This window comes from Dromiciops gliroides, chromosome 4, assembly GCF_019393635.1.
Source record: "Dromiciops gliroides isolate mDroGli1 chromosome 4, mDroGli1.pri, whole genome shotgun sequence".
NCBI classification, from domain to species: domain Eukaryota; kingdom Metazoa; phylum Chordata; class Mammalia; order Microbiotheria; family Microbiotheriidae; genus Dromiciops; species Dromiciops gliroides.
In genome coordinates this window covers 241862284-241877800 of record NC_057864.1, presented here as the reverse complement: position 1 = coordinate 241877800, position 15517 = coordinate 241862284, and the positions used below count along the sequence as shown (strand labels likewise).

General features: G+C 47.5%; 1 protein-coding gene and 2 long non-coding RNA genes across 10 annotated transcripts; 2 read left to right on the top strand and 1 right to left on the bottom strand.

The window, feature by feature from the left end:
• Positions 1-863: 863 nt before the first annotated feature.
• Positions 864-5867, top strand: LOC122753160 (DLA class I histocompatibility antigen, A9/A9 alpha chain-like). Of its 8 annotated transcripts, none has more exons than XM_044000315.1 (8): positions 979-1054; positions 2095-2364; positions 2585-2860; positions 3773-4048; positions 4203-4307; positions 4818-4850; positions 5038-5082; positions 5263-5867. In XM_044000315.1, the coding sequence occupies exons 1-8, from the start codon at positions 994-996 to the stop codon at positions 5265-5267; spliced, it is 1071 nt and encodes a 356-aa protein (XP_043856250.1). In that variant the 5' UTR covers positions 979-993; the 3' UTR covers positions 5268-5867. The 8 variants fall into 8 exon arrangements, with proteins under 8 accessions (XP_043856244.1, XP_043856250.1, XP_043856245.1 ...); XM_044000310.1 differs by having other exon boundaries at positions 1036-1174; XM_044000314.1 differs by lacking the exon at positions 4203-4307 and having other exon boundaries at positions 1036-1174.
• A 975-nt stretch (positions 5868-6842) lies between these two features.
• Positions 6843-7662, top strand: LOC122753163. Its single transcript, XR_006356251.1, has 2 exons — positions 6843-7509; positions 7566-7662. It is a non-coding gene; the product is annotated as an uncharacterized LOC122753163 (long non-coding RNA).
• Positions 7663-12111: 4449 nt separating this feature from the next.
• Positions 12112-13964, bottom strand: LOC122753164. Its single transcript, XR_006356252.1, has 3 exons — positions 13073-13964; positions 12535-12613; positions 12112-12377 (listed from the first exon to the last, which is right to left on the bottom strand). It is a non-coding gene; the product is annotated as an uncharacterized LOC122753164 (long non-coding RNA).
• Between the last annotated feature and the right edge of the window lie 1553 nt (positions 13965-15517).

The window sequence follows — 15517 nt, the reverse complement described above, 5'->3', positions numbered from 1 at the left end:
GTTCCACAGGACTCATGATGGAAAATGCTCTCCAAATCCAGAAAAAAGAACTGTGGACTCTAAGATTCAGATTGAAACATTCAGTTCCTACTTTTTGTTTTTCTTTTCTGAGGTTTTCCCCTTGTGTTCTGATTCTTCTTTCACAGTATGACTAATGCAGAAATGTGTTTAATGTGATTGTACAAATATAACCTATATCAGACTGCTTGCTCTCTTGGGGAGAGGGGAAGGAGGGAGAAAAATTTGGAACTAGAAATCTTATAAAAACAAATGTTGAAAACTATATCTACATGTAACTAGAAAATAATAAAATACTTTTGTGATTAAAATGTAAAAAAATGTCACGAGTAGTCACTTTTAAAATTTAAAAAAAATTTTTAAATTAAATTAAATTTTATTTGGGTAGTCAGTTTTTATAACGACTTGACTGGGTGACGGTGGTAGTAATTTGATCAAATCTGGCCCACCTTCCTTAAACAAGTTTTCCTGACACACTTTCTCCTAGCTTGTATGTCAGCAGATCCCTGGCTCCCATGTCCATACCTCATCTCTTCTTCCTTTTGTCTCTCCTCTCCACTTTTCTCCCTGTTTAAGAAACAAAATGGTCTCTCCTGAAATTTTCACCCTGTCTCCAAAGGTAGGCTACACTCCCAAACAGATTAACTTCTGTGAAGGAGTACTTTCTAGATGTGTGGGGAAAAGTGTCAGTCTGAGGCAGTATGGAGGCAGAAAGGTGAAAGAGTTGGATATTAGGATACTCCTTGATGGGCACTCTCAAGTTCAAGTTCGGACCTTTGTCCTTGGCGAGGAATAGAAAGTTTAGGGACTATGCAGAGGCTGTTCAGTTTCAGTTTTGCTTTGATCGCTATATTCTGTAAACGAAATTCTGGGTAAGAATCTCCATTGGGTGGCAGGCTCGGTAAAGACTGCTTGCTATTTCCTGCTCACTTTCTGAGAAAGGGCTCTCGAACATGAAGGCTCTGGTTCTCTAACATGCAACCTTTTCTGCTCTCCTTTTTGTTGGCGGCTGTGGTCCGGTCAGATCCCAAAGCAAGTGAGTAAAGAATGCTGTTGTTCTTTTCAGTCGTCTCTGACTCTTCGTTACCCCATTTTGGGTTTTCTTGGCAAAGAGACGAGAGTGGTTTACCATTTCCTTCTCCAGCTTATTTTCTAGGTGAGTAGGGTTAATAGAATTAAACTGAAGCCTGGGGACTGTGAAGATTAACCAGAGATTGATTATTGTGTGAAGAGAGTCCTTCCCCATCCCCATCCCCATCCCCATCCCCATTCCCATCCCCATCTTGGGCTCCTGGGGAAAGATTTCCTAATCTCCAGGTTCGGTTTGTTCTAACCAGGGAAGGGGGTGGTGATAGTGGAAAAGAAGCGGGCAGTGAATAAGTTTGCTTATTTCCGGCCTGGGGGCGGGGTGGGTGGGTGGGGGTCTCGATCTACTGCCTCTTAATTTTGGGAGTGTTCAGAACGATTTGCTGAGGCAGAAGTGACGGGTTGAAGATCTGGGGAAAACAGTCCTGGGGATGCCGGGGGCAAAGCTAGCAAGCAGAGTCTAGCAGGGGTCTTCGGTATCGAAAGGGGAGTGGCATGCTTAGAAAGGAAGGTCCTAGGAGAGGATGGGGGAGGAGGTGGTTGGGTGGAAGTCTGGGGACAGGGGGACTTAGGGAAGGGGAAGGGTAGGAGGCCTGGGACGTAGAGTACGGGGGAGAGATTCGGAAGGCGGAGTCACATTTGGGGCGATAGGAAGGGGTTCACAGGAAAGAGAAGCTTTGGATCTCAGGGTAGTTTTGTGAGGAATTTTGAAATTTTAGATGCGTTATATAAATGTAACTAAGAGGCGGTATTCAGAAGGGACGTCGTTTTGAGTCTGATATTGGGAGGAGTCGTCGGGGAATCGAAAGAGACCAGACTGGTACATAACAAGGGGAAATGGGGGAGGAGTCAGAGGTAAGACGGTGGCCGGAAGGTTCTCAGGCTGGAGTGAGTAGGCTTCGGCTTTTGTTACAGGGGCCAGAGGCCCTGAGGGAGGGCAGTGCACAGTCATTGCTAGCCTTGAACCACGATCGATATGTTTGTCCTTAGGATTTCACTCTTTGAGGTATTTCCAAACTTCCATGACTTTGCCCGGGCTCCAGGAACCGCGGTTCATTTCCGTGGGCTACGTGGACGACCAGCAGTTCGTGCGCTTCGACAGCCACAGCTCGAGTCAAAGGGAGGAGCACCTGGCGCCGTGGGTGGACAAGATCGGCCAGGACCACGAGGAGAGGAACTCACGTATCGTCAGGGAGACCGCGCACACTTTCCAAGTGGGCCTGCAGAACCTGCAGGCCTATTACAATCGGAGCGAGGGAGGTGAGTGCCATAGGGTACCAGGGTCTCTCGTTATGCCCACCCAGGCTTGGGTCTTAGGCTGGGGAGAAGAAGGGCGGGGCAGGAGAAGATAGATCGTGAAGGGGCATGTACACTCCCGGAGGCCACGTTTCAGATAGACCCCTTAAAGTCGGGGGAGTTCTTGGGCCCAGCTGAGCGTGTGGGCGGACTGACTGACTAGTCTTCTGGGGTTGGTCAAAAGTTCACACCTATCAGCGCTTGGTCGGCTGCGAGGCGTCTTCGGACGGGACCTTCCGGCGTGGGTTTGAGCAGTTCGCCTACGATGGGCACGACTACATCTCCTTGGATCCGGAGACGCTGAGCTGGACCGCCGCAGATACCGCGGCTGAGAACTCCAAGCGCAAGTGGGAGGCGGAACGCAGCATCGCCCAGAGACAGAAGGTTTATCTGCAGCAGAACTGCGTTGAGTGGTTGAAAAAGTACCTGGAGTACGGGAAGGAGACGCTGCAGCGGGCAGGTACTGCCTGTTTGGGTGCTCGAGGCTTGGCCTGCCCTGCCCCTCCGACACCCCCTATCAGGTGGAGGTGGGGGCAGAGTTAGTGGCTGGGACTCTACTTGTGGGCTCCACGTTAGAGGCATCTGGACCGGGGGCTGCGTGGGGGTGGGGGTGGAGGGTGGAGGGTGCAGGGTGCAGTGCGCAGTGCTCAGTGCGTCAGACCGGGGCTATGTTTCCTTACCCCACGAGGCTTATGAGCCCCTTTACCTTCCTCTTTAGGTCCTTCCAAGGGACCCGGAGGCCGTAGAATTAAAACTGTTGAGGATCCTGGAGAGGGAAGGAAGAGGACACAGGGAATCCAAAGAGACAAAAGCTGTTTCCGTAGCAATCTAGCTCCAGTTCAGTTTGTTCATGACTTGGCTTGGGCTGCAGGAAAGAACAGGCAGTACTGTTGCCTCAGGGAGAGCAATCATTTCCTGACAAAGTATGAGGCAGTTCATCTGGCACGACCAAACGACCAAGCGTTGGTCCCTTTCATTACAATTGGAGCCTCCCTTGAAGTGGGGAGCTCCACCTCACTTCCTCTCTTACTCTCTCTATGTCTCATATTCCCCTCCCCGAAGGGAATTTCTGACCCAGGAATTCCACAGCTGAGGTGTGCCTGTTCTTGGTCCCCACCTGTATATAAGCAAAGGAGGGGTGGGGCCAAGCATCTCTTTTTCCCTGTGAAATGGGGCCACCTATACTTCTTTGTTTCCCTCTCAGTCTCAGGAGCTGTCTCTGGATTCATAGGTGACCTCAGGTGCACGGGTTACCCTGGCCAAGGCCTTGTGTTCTTACTCAAATGTCCAGTCTTATTTTGGTGCCCCCATTGTGGACCTTAGCTTTTGAAGAAGGGAGGCCCCTGTAAATGCCTTTGACCTTTGTCCACAGACCCGCCTTCTGCCAGAGTGACCCATCACACTGAACCCAATGGGGAGGTGACCCTTCGATGCCGGGTCCAGGACTTTTACCCTGCAGACATCTCCCTGACTTGGCTCAGGGATGGGGAGGAACAGCTGCTAGATACAGAGTCCATTGAGACCAGGCCTGCAGGAGATGGGACCTTTCAGAAGTGGGCAGCTGTGGGGATGCCCTCGGGCCAGGAAGGGAGATACATCTGCCTGGTTCAGCATGAAGGGCTGCCTGAGCCCCTCACCCTGAAATGGGGTAAGAACAGTGAGGAGGGGCTGGGGGAAAGGCCATTTCCCACATCCCAGAAAGAGCAGAGGGACATAGAGGTATTGGGGGAGGTTGAGGAAGGAGTTAGTGACTCTCAGGCCACAGAGGGCTCAGGGACTCTAATCTCCCTCTTCCATTTTAGAGCCAGAGTCCTCCTCCATCTGGGTCATTGTGGGGGGCATTGCTGTTGTCCTCCTCCTCATTGCGGTCATTGCTGGAGTTATGATCTGGAGGCACAAGAAGTCAGGTGGGCAAGACTGGAAGGGGGTCACCAGGCAGTAGCCACAGGGGAGATTCTGGCTTCCCCTGACTTGGCAGCTTCTCTGTCTGTCCCCAAGTTGTTTCTTTCCATCAAAGAGACTGTTAGAGGCCCTAAGACTCTAGATGAACGAGCCTGTAAATAGAAAACACTTTTCTGGAGGATGTCTTGCAGTGTCTATAACAGGCTGGCTGAGGGGAAACTGCTTCAGACTCAGACCAGAAATGAGTATGGGGATTTCTGCCAAAGGAACTGGGGGTCTCCCAGCTGGGGGTTGTAGAACAGATTTGGACACCCAATGATGCAGAACCTGAGGTTGGGAAGTATCCATTGGTGGTGCCTCTTTTCTCTCTTCCTGTTAGATGTAGATGCTGGACTGGAGGGGGCAGGGGCATGACATCACAGTTGTAATTTGGTGTGTCTCTATCACAAGTCAGTGAATTTCTGGGACCTTAGTATGATCTCTCCTGCATTCCCCAATGATTTTTTCTTTTCCAGGTGGAAAAGGAGGGGACTATGTTCAGGCTGCAGGTAAGTACAGGGTTGTCATGGGGGGTAGGAAGAAGGGGCCAGCCCATGGTATCTCTGGGACATGAGAAATGAGAAGACAGAGGAGAGGTTTACCCCAGTAGCCTTTCCTTGGTGTTCTCTTCCCTTCCCATGCCCCAGTTCTGGAAAATATGTCCCTGATTGGGTTGTTTACCTCCTTTGTCTCCAGGCAGTGACGGTGCCCAGGGGTCAGATGTCTCTCTTACAATCAAAGGTGAGACTGTGGGAGTCCTGGAGCTGGAGAGGGGCTGGTGTAAAGGGGGCCAAACAGAGGAGGGTATGGGAGTGGTTGGGGTGAGGATTGGATTGGGGGTGAGGCAGGCTTTTCAGAATGAGAGGCTTGAGGTCAGAGGTGACTTTGAGGATTCCCTTTAACCTGTCTTTCTATCTTCAGCTTGAGAAAATTGCCCTGTGAGAAAGAAAACAAGTATATTCAAGTCTCCAATTCCTGTTGACCTCTGGCTTCTCTCTCCCGACACTGGCCTCTGTGATCATCTCTGTACTCTACTGGCCAGATAGGAGATGCTTCTTCTTGCCTAAATCATCCCATTGTAGAGTACTGTGCATGGGAGACTTGTGTTCTCTCTCTTCACAAGACTCACTGTTCCCCTGTGACTTACAAGTAGCAGTATGGAAATCTTTCTTTTGTATCTGATGAATACTAAAATTAGAGCCTCAGGCTCCCCAACGAAGCCATCCCTCCCTCTCCCCCTCCTCCTCCCGCTCCGTTTCAGCTGCAGGGGCCTCGGAGCCAGGCTAAGCTGAGCAGATGAAAACCCCATACCCTGGCATGGCACGGCTGGTTCGGAGGCCTCAGGCATGCGTGGGGGGCACGAGCCCTGGGTATAGTACACATGGCTCCCTGGAGACCCCGACCAAGGCCCTAGGGGGGCTAAACAATTAGCTTGATGTGTGTGGGGACTTGGCCCTGGGGTTCCCAAGGAGAGAGGCCTTTTATATACCTGGGTAGTTAGATTGTCAGGGAGGATGCCAGAAAAACGGTATGGAAAGAAAGGGGGCTGGCAGTTAGAAGGAAGGTTTGCTATCGTGTAGACTCTACAAGGGGGGAGACCGTAGAAGGTCGGTCGGTAGGAGATGCAGGGAAACGCTACAGAGACAGAGACAGGAGTGGAACAGTGAAAGCAAGAGGGGCTGACAGTGAAAGTGGAGGAGAGCTAGCAAGAAGGTAGAGACGCTGAGAGGTCTGTGGGAGAAGAAGTACAGGGGTCCTAGAGTGAAGGAGAAAAAAGAGTGAAAGGGAGAGGACTGAGAAAGTTGCAGAGGACTGAAGGCTAACTGTCCTAGACATTTTTTTTTTTTTTTAGTGAGGCAATTGGGGTTAAGTGACTTGCCCAGGGTCACACAGCTAGTAAGTGTTAAGTGTCTGAGGCCGGATTTGAACTCAGGTACTCCTGACTCCAGGGCTGGTGCTCTATCCACTGCGCCACCTAGCTTCCCCTAGTGTAGAAATATTTTAACTGACTAGCCTAATTTGGGGGGCCTAATCTGACTGGAGGACTAATCTAGGGACTTTTGACTAACTGGCTCTCTGACTGCTATTAATTTAATGTGGGCCGTTTATAAAGTTCCACCACACTGCTCCACTTCCTTTTCTTTCTTTCTTTTTTTTTTTTTTTTGCGGGGCAATGGGGATTAAGTGACTTGCCCAGGGTCACACAGCTAGTAGATAGCAAGTGTCTGAGGCCGGATTTGAACTCAGGTCCTCTTGAATCCAGGGCCAGTGCAACCCCAATTGCCTCACGCCAAAAAAAAAAAGAAAAAAAAAGAAGCCTCTTAACTAAATAATCAAAGCAGAGTTTATTTATGAGATACTATTTTAAATTACGAATACAGGGAAATAAAATGTACAACCTGACTGCGTTCAGTGGGTCTCTTTCCACCTGCTGTGGCATTGCCACCTCTTGCCTTAGGGTATGTTCCACTTTCACTGCCCAGCTCCTTTCACTAACTCTGAGCCCCTTTCACTTTGTCTCTCCCTCTGCTTCTAACTTTCCTCTCCATACTGCCACCGCTGAATCCCTGTGTTTCTCTCTCACCAACCTCTCCTTCTGTTCTCCTAGTGCTCCAGTGTCCTCTGTTCCGTTCGTCTTGTTAGCCCTCTTCTCAGTGTCCTCCTTAATCTTGGCAGCCCCGTTAATCTTGTCCGGCTCCCCCCTCTCAGTCTAACTCCCAGGTCTATATATATCCCTTCTCTCCACTCAAATCTTGGGGCTTTTTGCACCCCCCACACACAGCAAGCTAATCTGCCGGCTGCCCTCGTGCTGTGGCTGGGGGGAGACGCTTAAGTGTCTCGTGTGTACCATACCCAGGGCTCCAGGGCTCCAGGGGCCTGTGCCCCTCCTGTGTGCCTGGGACCTCAGCACAGGCTATGCCAGAGCCTGGCCTGGACGAGCCCGGGATCTCTCAGATAGATCCTCTCAGGGTGGAGGGAGCTGGGGTCCCTCCCCCCAGCTGTACGACCTGGCATCTTGTACAGCCCATGGGGCTGCTTCTGCCCAGCTGAAGCGCAGGGGGAGGGGCACTAGCCCTTCCGACAGAAAAGACCCTGAGGGCCTAAGGCTTTTTAATCTCAGCCCAAAGGTAGGGTCCCCAAATCAAAATAAATTTCCACACTAGTGAGGTGTGGCTGCAGGCCAGCCAGCATACCCCCAGTCAGCGAAGCACGAAGGGCAGGAGAGAAGGTTTCAAATGCAGTCAGGTCGTATATTACTTTTGTTGCCTTTATCCCTAAGTTTATTCATCTAAATAAACCCATTTGCTTTAATTGAAAAAACAGGTGTTTGCTTCTCAATTTGTGAGAAGCAGTTGTAGGGGATTTAAAAAATGGCCCATACTTGGGGGGCAGCTAGGTGGCGCAGTGGATAAAGCGCCAGCTTTGGATTCAGGAGGACCTGAGTTCAAATCTGACCTCAGACACTTGCCACTTACTAGCTGTGTGACCTTGGGCAAGTCACTTAACCCTCATTTCCTCACCAAAAACAAAAACAACAACAACAAAAATGGCCCATAGTAAATTAAAAGCAGTCAGATAGCCAGCCAGGAGTCTACAGATTAGTACCACCAGTTAAAATATTTTTTTACATTGAATGGCAATCACAAAGGGATTTACAAGCTAGTTATAATTTTTCAGCTATGGTTATAATTTTTCAAATAGCCTATAGTTATAAGTTTTTCAAATTAGAAGTTATAGTTAATATTTTTTACAATACTTAATTCACTGAAATAGGAAACCTCTGATAGAAGTGGAGCAGCTTTTCTGACTCTGATCCCTAATCCCTGTGACCCACACAGTCTCCCTTTCCACATCCCCCATCTCAACATTTACAGGTGTCCATGAGCAGAAGGGGCAGCTTCAGTAGGTTGTTGGCTCCTCTTTGCAGAATCTTCAAGTAGTGACTGGTTGACCAACCCTCGTGGGCTTTGTTACTGTGTAGATTCCATGCAGGTATAGGATTGACCAGAGGAGTCAGGTACACAGCTTGCTGAGTGGCTGCAAGACTCTGCTTTGGAAGCACAAGTGTGGTTGGGAAATATTTAACAAAGAAGTGAAATTGCAATAAAGCAGGTAACATTTTTTTTTTTTTGGTGAAGCAGTTGGGGTTAAGTGACTTGCCCCCCAGGGTCACACAGCTAGTAAGTGTCAAGTATCTGAGGCCAAATTTGAACTCAGATCCACTGCACCACCTAGCTTCCCCAGTAACATTTCATTTTAAAACCAAGGAGATGTGTGGTCTGCACAAATCCTTGTATTAGTGACTCCCATTTCTATGTGGGGGCAGCTAGGTGGCACACTGGATAGAGTGCTGGGCCTGGAGTCAGGGAGATTCATCCTCTTGAGTCCAAATATGAGCTCAGATGCTTCCTAGCTGTGTGACCCTGGGCTAGTCACTTAAACATGTTTACCTCTGGTTTCACATCTGTCAAATGAGCTGGAGAAGGAAATGGCAAACCATTCTAGTATCTTTGTCAAGAAAACCCTAAATTTGGTCACAAAGTGTTAGACACAACTGAACAACAACAACAAAAGTTTCTATTTGAGGTTGACATTACTGGGTTAGGCTACCTGACTTCTGAGGGGCCTAATGACTCTCAAATTATGTGATTTTGATTTCCTCTACACTTATGGTTGGTTAATATCAAGGGTTTCCCTGGCCCTTTGCTACTCCCCACTCAACACACATAGGACTATGTAAAGATATTTAGGCTGCCCATTGTGACCAATTGTTGGGGCAACATCCTAGAGTCACATATTTGGGTGCTGGGGTCAGGGTCAGGGAAGCAAAGGGCTTCGAATACCAAGCGTTAGTTTGCCCTGTAAGGATCTGGGCTTTGCCTTCTTCCTTTTCTAACAGTCTTCCTATAGCTCACAGGTTCAGAGTAAAAGATCTTGCTTTATAAGCCTTAGTAACACTGATGGTGCAAATGTTAATCGTCATTTTACAGATGGAGAGACTGAGGTACAGCAATGTTTGGTGAGGGGCTCAGAGCCACACACGTAGGGAAAGCCAGAGTTAGGACTTGACCTCAGGTCTTCTGCTCCCCCACGGTGCTTCTCATGCCCCAAACTCCAGATCCCAGCAGCAGCCCTGGTTGAGGCATGGCATGGATAGAACTCTGCAGGTATGACTGAAATCTCTCTGTATCCCCATTTATTCCCTAATTAGTGATACCTCACCCTGCAGCTCTCCTTCTCCTGAATACCCTTTTGATAGCAGTGATCTGTCTTCCTTGGAATCTGTACATATCTTTGGAATCTTCTGACAAAGGCATATAAGCAGGATGGGAGGGGAGAGGAGGCATCCCTGTGTGTCATAGCCATGTGCTTCCAGCTATTAAAAGAATGAAAAAATAGAAGGCAATGTGAACAATCTCATTGGAAAAACAACTGAATTGGAAAATAGATCCAGGAGAGATAATTTGAAAATTAATGGACTCTCTGAAAGCCATCACCAAAAAAAAAAAAAAAAGCCTAGACATCATCTTCCAGGACATTGTTGGGGAAAAATGCCCTGATATTCTACAACTAGAAGGTAAAATAGAAATTGAAAGAATCCACGGATCACCTCCTGAAAGAGATCTCAAAATGAAAACTTCCAGGAATATTATAGCCAAATTCCAGAACTCCCAGGCCAAGGAGAAAATATTGCAAGTGGCCAGAAAGAAACAATTCAAGTATTGTGGAGCAACAGTCAGGATAATACAAGATCAAGCAGCTTCTACATTAAAGGATTGAAGGGCTTGGAATATAATATTCTGGAGGGCAAAGGAACTGGGATTATAGCCAAGAATCACCTACCCAGCAAAACGGAATATAATCCTTCAGGGGAAAAATGGGAATTCAATGAAAGAGAGGACTTTTAGGCATTCTTGATGAAAAGACCTGAGTTGAACTGAAAACTTGACTTTCAAATACAAGACCCTAGAGAATAATAAAAAGGGAAACAGGAAAAATAAACCATAAGGGATATATTAAAAGGTTAAACTGTTTACATTCCTACATGGGAAGATGATACTTGTAACTCATAAGAACTTTCTCATTATTAGGGCACATGGGTGGAGTATATTTAGACAGAGGGCACAGGTGTGAGTTGAATACGAAGGGATGATATCTTTAAAAAATAAAATTATGGGGTGAGAGTGGAATGCACTGGGATAAAGGGAAAGGGAGAGGTGGAATGGGGTAAAGTATCTCATAAAAGAAGCAAGAAAAAGCTTATATAGTGGAGGGAAAGATGGGGGAGGTGCAGGGGAGTGAGTGAGCCTTACTCTCATCAGAATTGGCTCAAAGAGGGAATAACATACACACTCAATTGGGTATAGTAATATATCTTATCCTGCAGGAAAGTAGGAGGGGAAGGGGATAGGGAGGTGAAAGAATGGAGGGTAGATTGGGGGAGGGGGCAGTCAGAAGCAAAACACTTGAGGTCGGACAGGGTGAAAGAAGATAGAAAATAGAGTAAATGTCATGGGGATGGTAGAGGATAGAGAGAAATACAGTTAGCAATAGTAACTGAAAAAAATTTGAAGCAAGGTTGTCTGACAGGCCTCAGTTCTCAAACACATAGAGAACTTAGTCAAATGTGTTAAAATAAGAGCCATCCCCCAATTGGTAGATGATCAAAAGATATAAAGTCTTCAGATGAAATAATAAAAGCTATCTACAGCCATATAAAAAAATGCTCTAATTCACTATTAAAAAATTTTTTTTTCAGGGCAGTAAAGGTTAAGTGACTTGTTCAGGGTCACACAGCTAGTAAGTGTCAAGCATCTGAGACCAGATTTGAACTGAGGTCCTCCTGAATCCAGGGCCAATGTTTTATCCACTGTGCCAACTAGCTGACCCCTCTAACTTACTATTGATTGGAGAGATGCAGTTAAAAACAATTTTGGGAGTACTACTTTATTGGATTGGATAATAGGGCAGCAGAGGAAAATGACAAAAGTTGTAGGGGATATGGGGAAAATGAGACATTAATACATTCTTGGTAAAGTTGTAAACTGATTAAATCTGTAAGGGGGGGCAGCTAGGTGGCACAGTGGATAAAGCATCGGCCCTGGATTCAGGAGTACCTGAGTTCAAATCCGGCCTCAGACACTTGACACTTACTAGCTGTGTGACCCTGGGCAAGTCACTTAACCTCCATTGCCCTGCAAAAAAAAAAATCTGTAAGGGGGCTAAAATTCTAGTTATACTATCTAAAATCTAATGAATGGTCACCAACAAATTATAAGCTTTAGCAAGAGTATTTAAGTGTTTAAGTATTTATTAAAGAGCATTAGGATCAGAGAGAAAGGTAAAAATCTAACTATTTCTAAGAGACCCCCATCATCCGACCCACCATGGCGAGGTCAGGAACCAAAAGAGAGAACCCCTCCACCAGCATCCGCTTCTTACTTTGTGTCAAGTGTCTGAGCCTCTTTCCTTAAACAGGCCCTGCAGCCTTTGCCTTTGCTCAGAGGGTCCAATCAGAGGGACAGAGGGTACTGATAAGATGTGAGCACTGAGGCAGATTCAATCTTGCAGCATCATGAGATTTCCCAATGAACTTTCCTGGGGAAGGAAGGCATGCTGGAGAGGTGCAGAGGAGCACAGCAGCACTGTGGTTGGGAGTGAATGGGGAGGACTCTGCTGAGGCCTCTCCTGAAATAGAGGCCCTGGAGACCCTGCCCCTGCTCTCCAATCACAGGCCTCCTCCTCTGCCAAAAGAGGGAAAAGGCCCAGATCCTCCAGCACAGGGGCTTGTAACCAGGGTTCCATGACCTTGTTTTTACAAATACTTAAATTAACTCCATTTTTAATAGACTAAAATGGATTCTAGTGGAGTTGACATTTCAGATATAACGGGTGGGTCTAGACACGTTTCTGTTGATGTGAACGAATTCTTTGGGGAAGCTCATTCTGACGTATTCCAGATTTGAAGAGAGGTTGTCAGTGGGTCCAAGTTCCAGCCCTTTCATAAGCAGTAAAAGTGTTTTCCTCAGATGTCTCTGATAAAATGATTGGAACATGTTGGTAACTGTGGGCATTACACATGCTCAATCTTCCCCATCATTTCTGAGTGTGGTCTTAGGAGTCCATATTGGATGCTAAGGGACTCCCTGCTTTTGAAGAGGCCACAGACTATGGGAACACACGCACACTCACCCTTCATGCTCATGTGTGCCCAGGTATAGGCCAATTGAATTAAGCCTCTTCAAAGCTCCTTCTCCTGGTTTGCAGGAGCCTGAGGGAAGATGAGATCTTTGGACTTAGTTGCCTCAGATGCTGATACACAAATTAGCCTTGTCCCCATCCCCCACCCCCTCAGGCCTGCAGCGGCAAACCACCATCCTGGGGCACCAATATGATTCCCTCTAAATTTGGTTGCCCTGAGGACAAGCACCCTTTATCCAACCTTGGTTATGCCTCTGGGTGAGCATCTTCCAGGGAAAATGCCATCCCCAAGCACCAAAGGTGAGGAAAAGGGGCTTACCCCCTCCCCCCAGAGATCAGTGGAGAGGGAATAGTTCTAGGGGAGCCCAGTAAGTGAGCCCAAGGTTCCCTCAGTTTAGTGGGTCAGCACCTGCATCAGAAAGGAAGTCCCCACTCACCTGGTCTGCTCTTCAACTCCCTGACAATGCTCTGGAGAAAAACCAGTTATGATCAAAGGTATAGCACCTGCAGCCTTGGTCTCTTACCGTACCTGGGGGCATTTGGTTGCCTCTGCACGTTGACATCTCCAGGGTCTGATGAAGACAGAAGCTGGAAGTAAAAGACTCAGGACTATGATGAAAGGAGGTCTCAGAGGTCGAGCAGATTCCACTTGCCAGCCTGGGGACACTTTTTAAAAGGACAGAAGGGATTCTGTGTGTTTCAGCTTGGTTTGGAGCTTGCACCAGGTGCTTTTCAGGCATTTTCACTTTTCTGGTGGGTGGGGGAGAAGGAGGTATGGGAAGGTGCTGCTGGAAGGAGCAGATGCCCAGAAGTCACCTGACCACATGGGGTAAGGTTGGGGGCGGGGGAAGTCTCCAGGTACAGCATGTAATGGAGAGACAGCAAGGCAGGACTCACCAGGGGCTTCCTAGGAGTTTCACCTAGTGATTGGAAACATTAAAGTATAAGGTTCTTGAGAGCAGGAGCACTTTTTGTTATTCTTCATATCCCCAGTGCTTAGGACAGTTCCTGGCACACAGTAGGGAGTTGTTGACTGACTAGGGAGCAGACAATGATGTCAATGAGAGGATTGCTCATTTCTCCAGGAAACTCTGAAGCCTGAAGGACTCTTGTCCTTGGCTGAAGGACTGTCCCTCTTCTCAAAAAGTCTTTCTATGTATCTGTAAAAATACAGGTGCAGAAGAGAGGGTGTATGTAGAAGGAACAATGCATGTTGAACCAGAGGGGCTTCTTTCCCTGTGGAAGTCCGATTAGATGCTAGTAGTCTTTTCCTTTTCTTTGTAGTAAAAATTCATGGAATCGCTTAGTGAGTAATTCTTTGGGGGTCACAATAAGGAGGGAAAAGTATTCTGGGAAGCAAGAGAGATGAGGACAATGAGCTAGAGTTACAAAGTATTGAGAAAATATTACAATTTATAGATTTGAACACTGGAGGAAACAAGAGAGTTATAGAGACCAGGTGTAGATATCAAGGGACTGGGGTAACCAAGGACATTCTCTCAGCGCTGGAACTGATAGGTCGTCTATAAGTGTTGATACATGAGCCATTAGCTCCAGCCTAGCTCACCCCCTTGTGGCTGTAATAGATACAGCAGTTTGAATAACTACTCTAGCTCCTTCCTCATACCCCGACCCCAGCCAGAAGCCTCCTGAAGTACTCGCTGCCTCTGTGTGTGTTTAATAACTTGTAGGGCTTTGAGATTCGGAAGTGGAAGGGACCTTAGAGATCCTCCAGTCCAACTCCCTCATTTTACATATGAAGAAACTAAAGCAAAGAACTTTTTAATGACTTGCCCAAGGTCACACAGGTGATGGGAATGAGAAATTGATTTATTTCTTTTTAAAAATTTTTTTTTTTAGTGAGGCAATTCTGGTTAAGTGACTTGCCCAGGGTCACACAGCTAGTAAGTGTTAAGTGTCTGAGTTCGGATTTGAACTCAGGTATTCCTGACTCCAGGGCTGGTGCTCTATCCACTGCACCACCTAGCTGGCCCCAGAAATTGATTTCTAACCTAGGTAGGCCCTTGAATTGTGAATCCAGTCAGTCAACAAGCAATTTCCAAGAACCTCCTATGTGCCAAGTGCTGTGCTAAGGGGTGAGGATACAGAGAAGGGCAAAAACATCCGTGCCCTCAAGGAGCTCCTAGTTTATGGGAAGGGACAACATGTGATCAGCTATGTGTATAGAAGAGATATACAGGGCAAATGGAAGGTAATATCAAAAGGAAAACACAAGCAGGAGGAGGGTTGTTGGAAGACCAGGAAAGGACCTTTGCAATAGCCTGGGTTTGAACAGTATTTAGAAGGAAGCCAGGGAAGGCAGAGCACAGAAGTGATGAGGCAACACATTCGAGACCTGGGGGAAGCCAGTGAAGAGGCCCAGAGCTGAGAGGTGGAGTCCTGTGGGGAGAACAGCAAAGAGTCCATCTTAAAGGAAGTGGAGGGGAGTGAAGTGTAAGAAGAGTGTAGAGGTTGGAAGCAGCCACGTTACTAAGACCTGTAAAGAGCAAACAGGATCTTGTGTTTGATCCTGAAGGTGACAGGGAGACCCTGGAGTTTACTGAACGGGGGCTGGGGGTGTGATGTGACCAGACCTTTGCTTTAGGAAGGTCACTGGCAGCTGAGGGGGGGATGGACTGGAGGGAGGAGAGACTGGAAGCAGGAAGTGGAGTGAAGGGGACATGGAGCAGAGCTGTTGTGAAGGTAAAAATGAGGAACTCTGGGAACCTCTTTCCTGAAGCCCCTCCCCCTGGCTCCCCGCCCTCCTTGTCAGGAGGGTGATCTGCCTTCATGCCCCTGTACCAAAAACTGTTGTCCCATCATCAGATGCTTTGACTGTAGTTGGGAATGGGCAGCACCTTCTGGATTTGAGAGAGAAGCAGGGAAATCATGGCCTTTCTCACTTCCTAAACTAATGCCCATATTCTGGTGATAATGGAGATTTCTTTTTTTTTTTTAATTTTCTAGTTGTTTA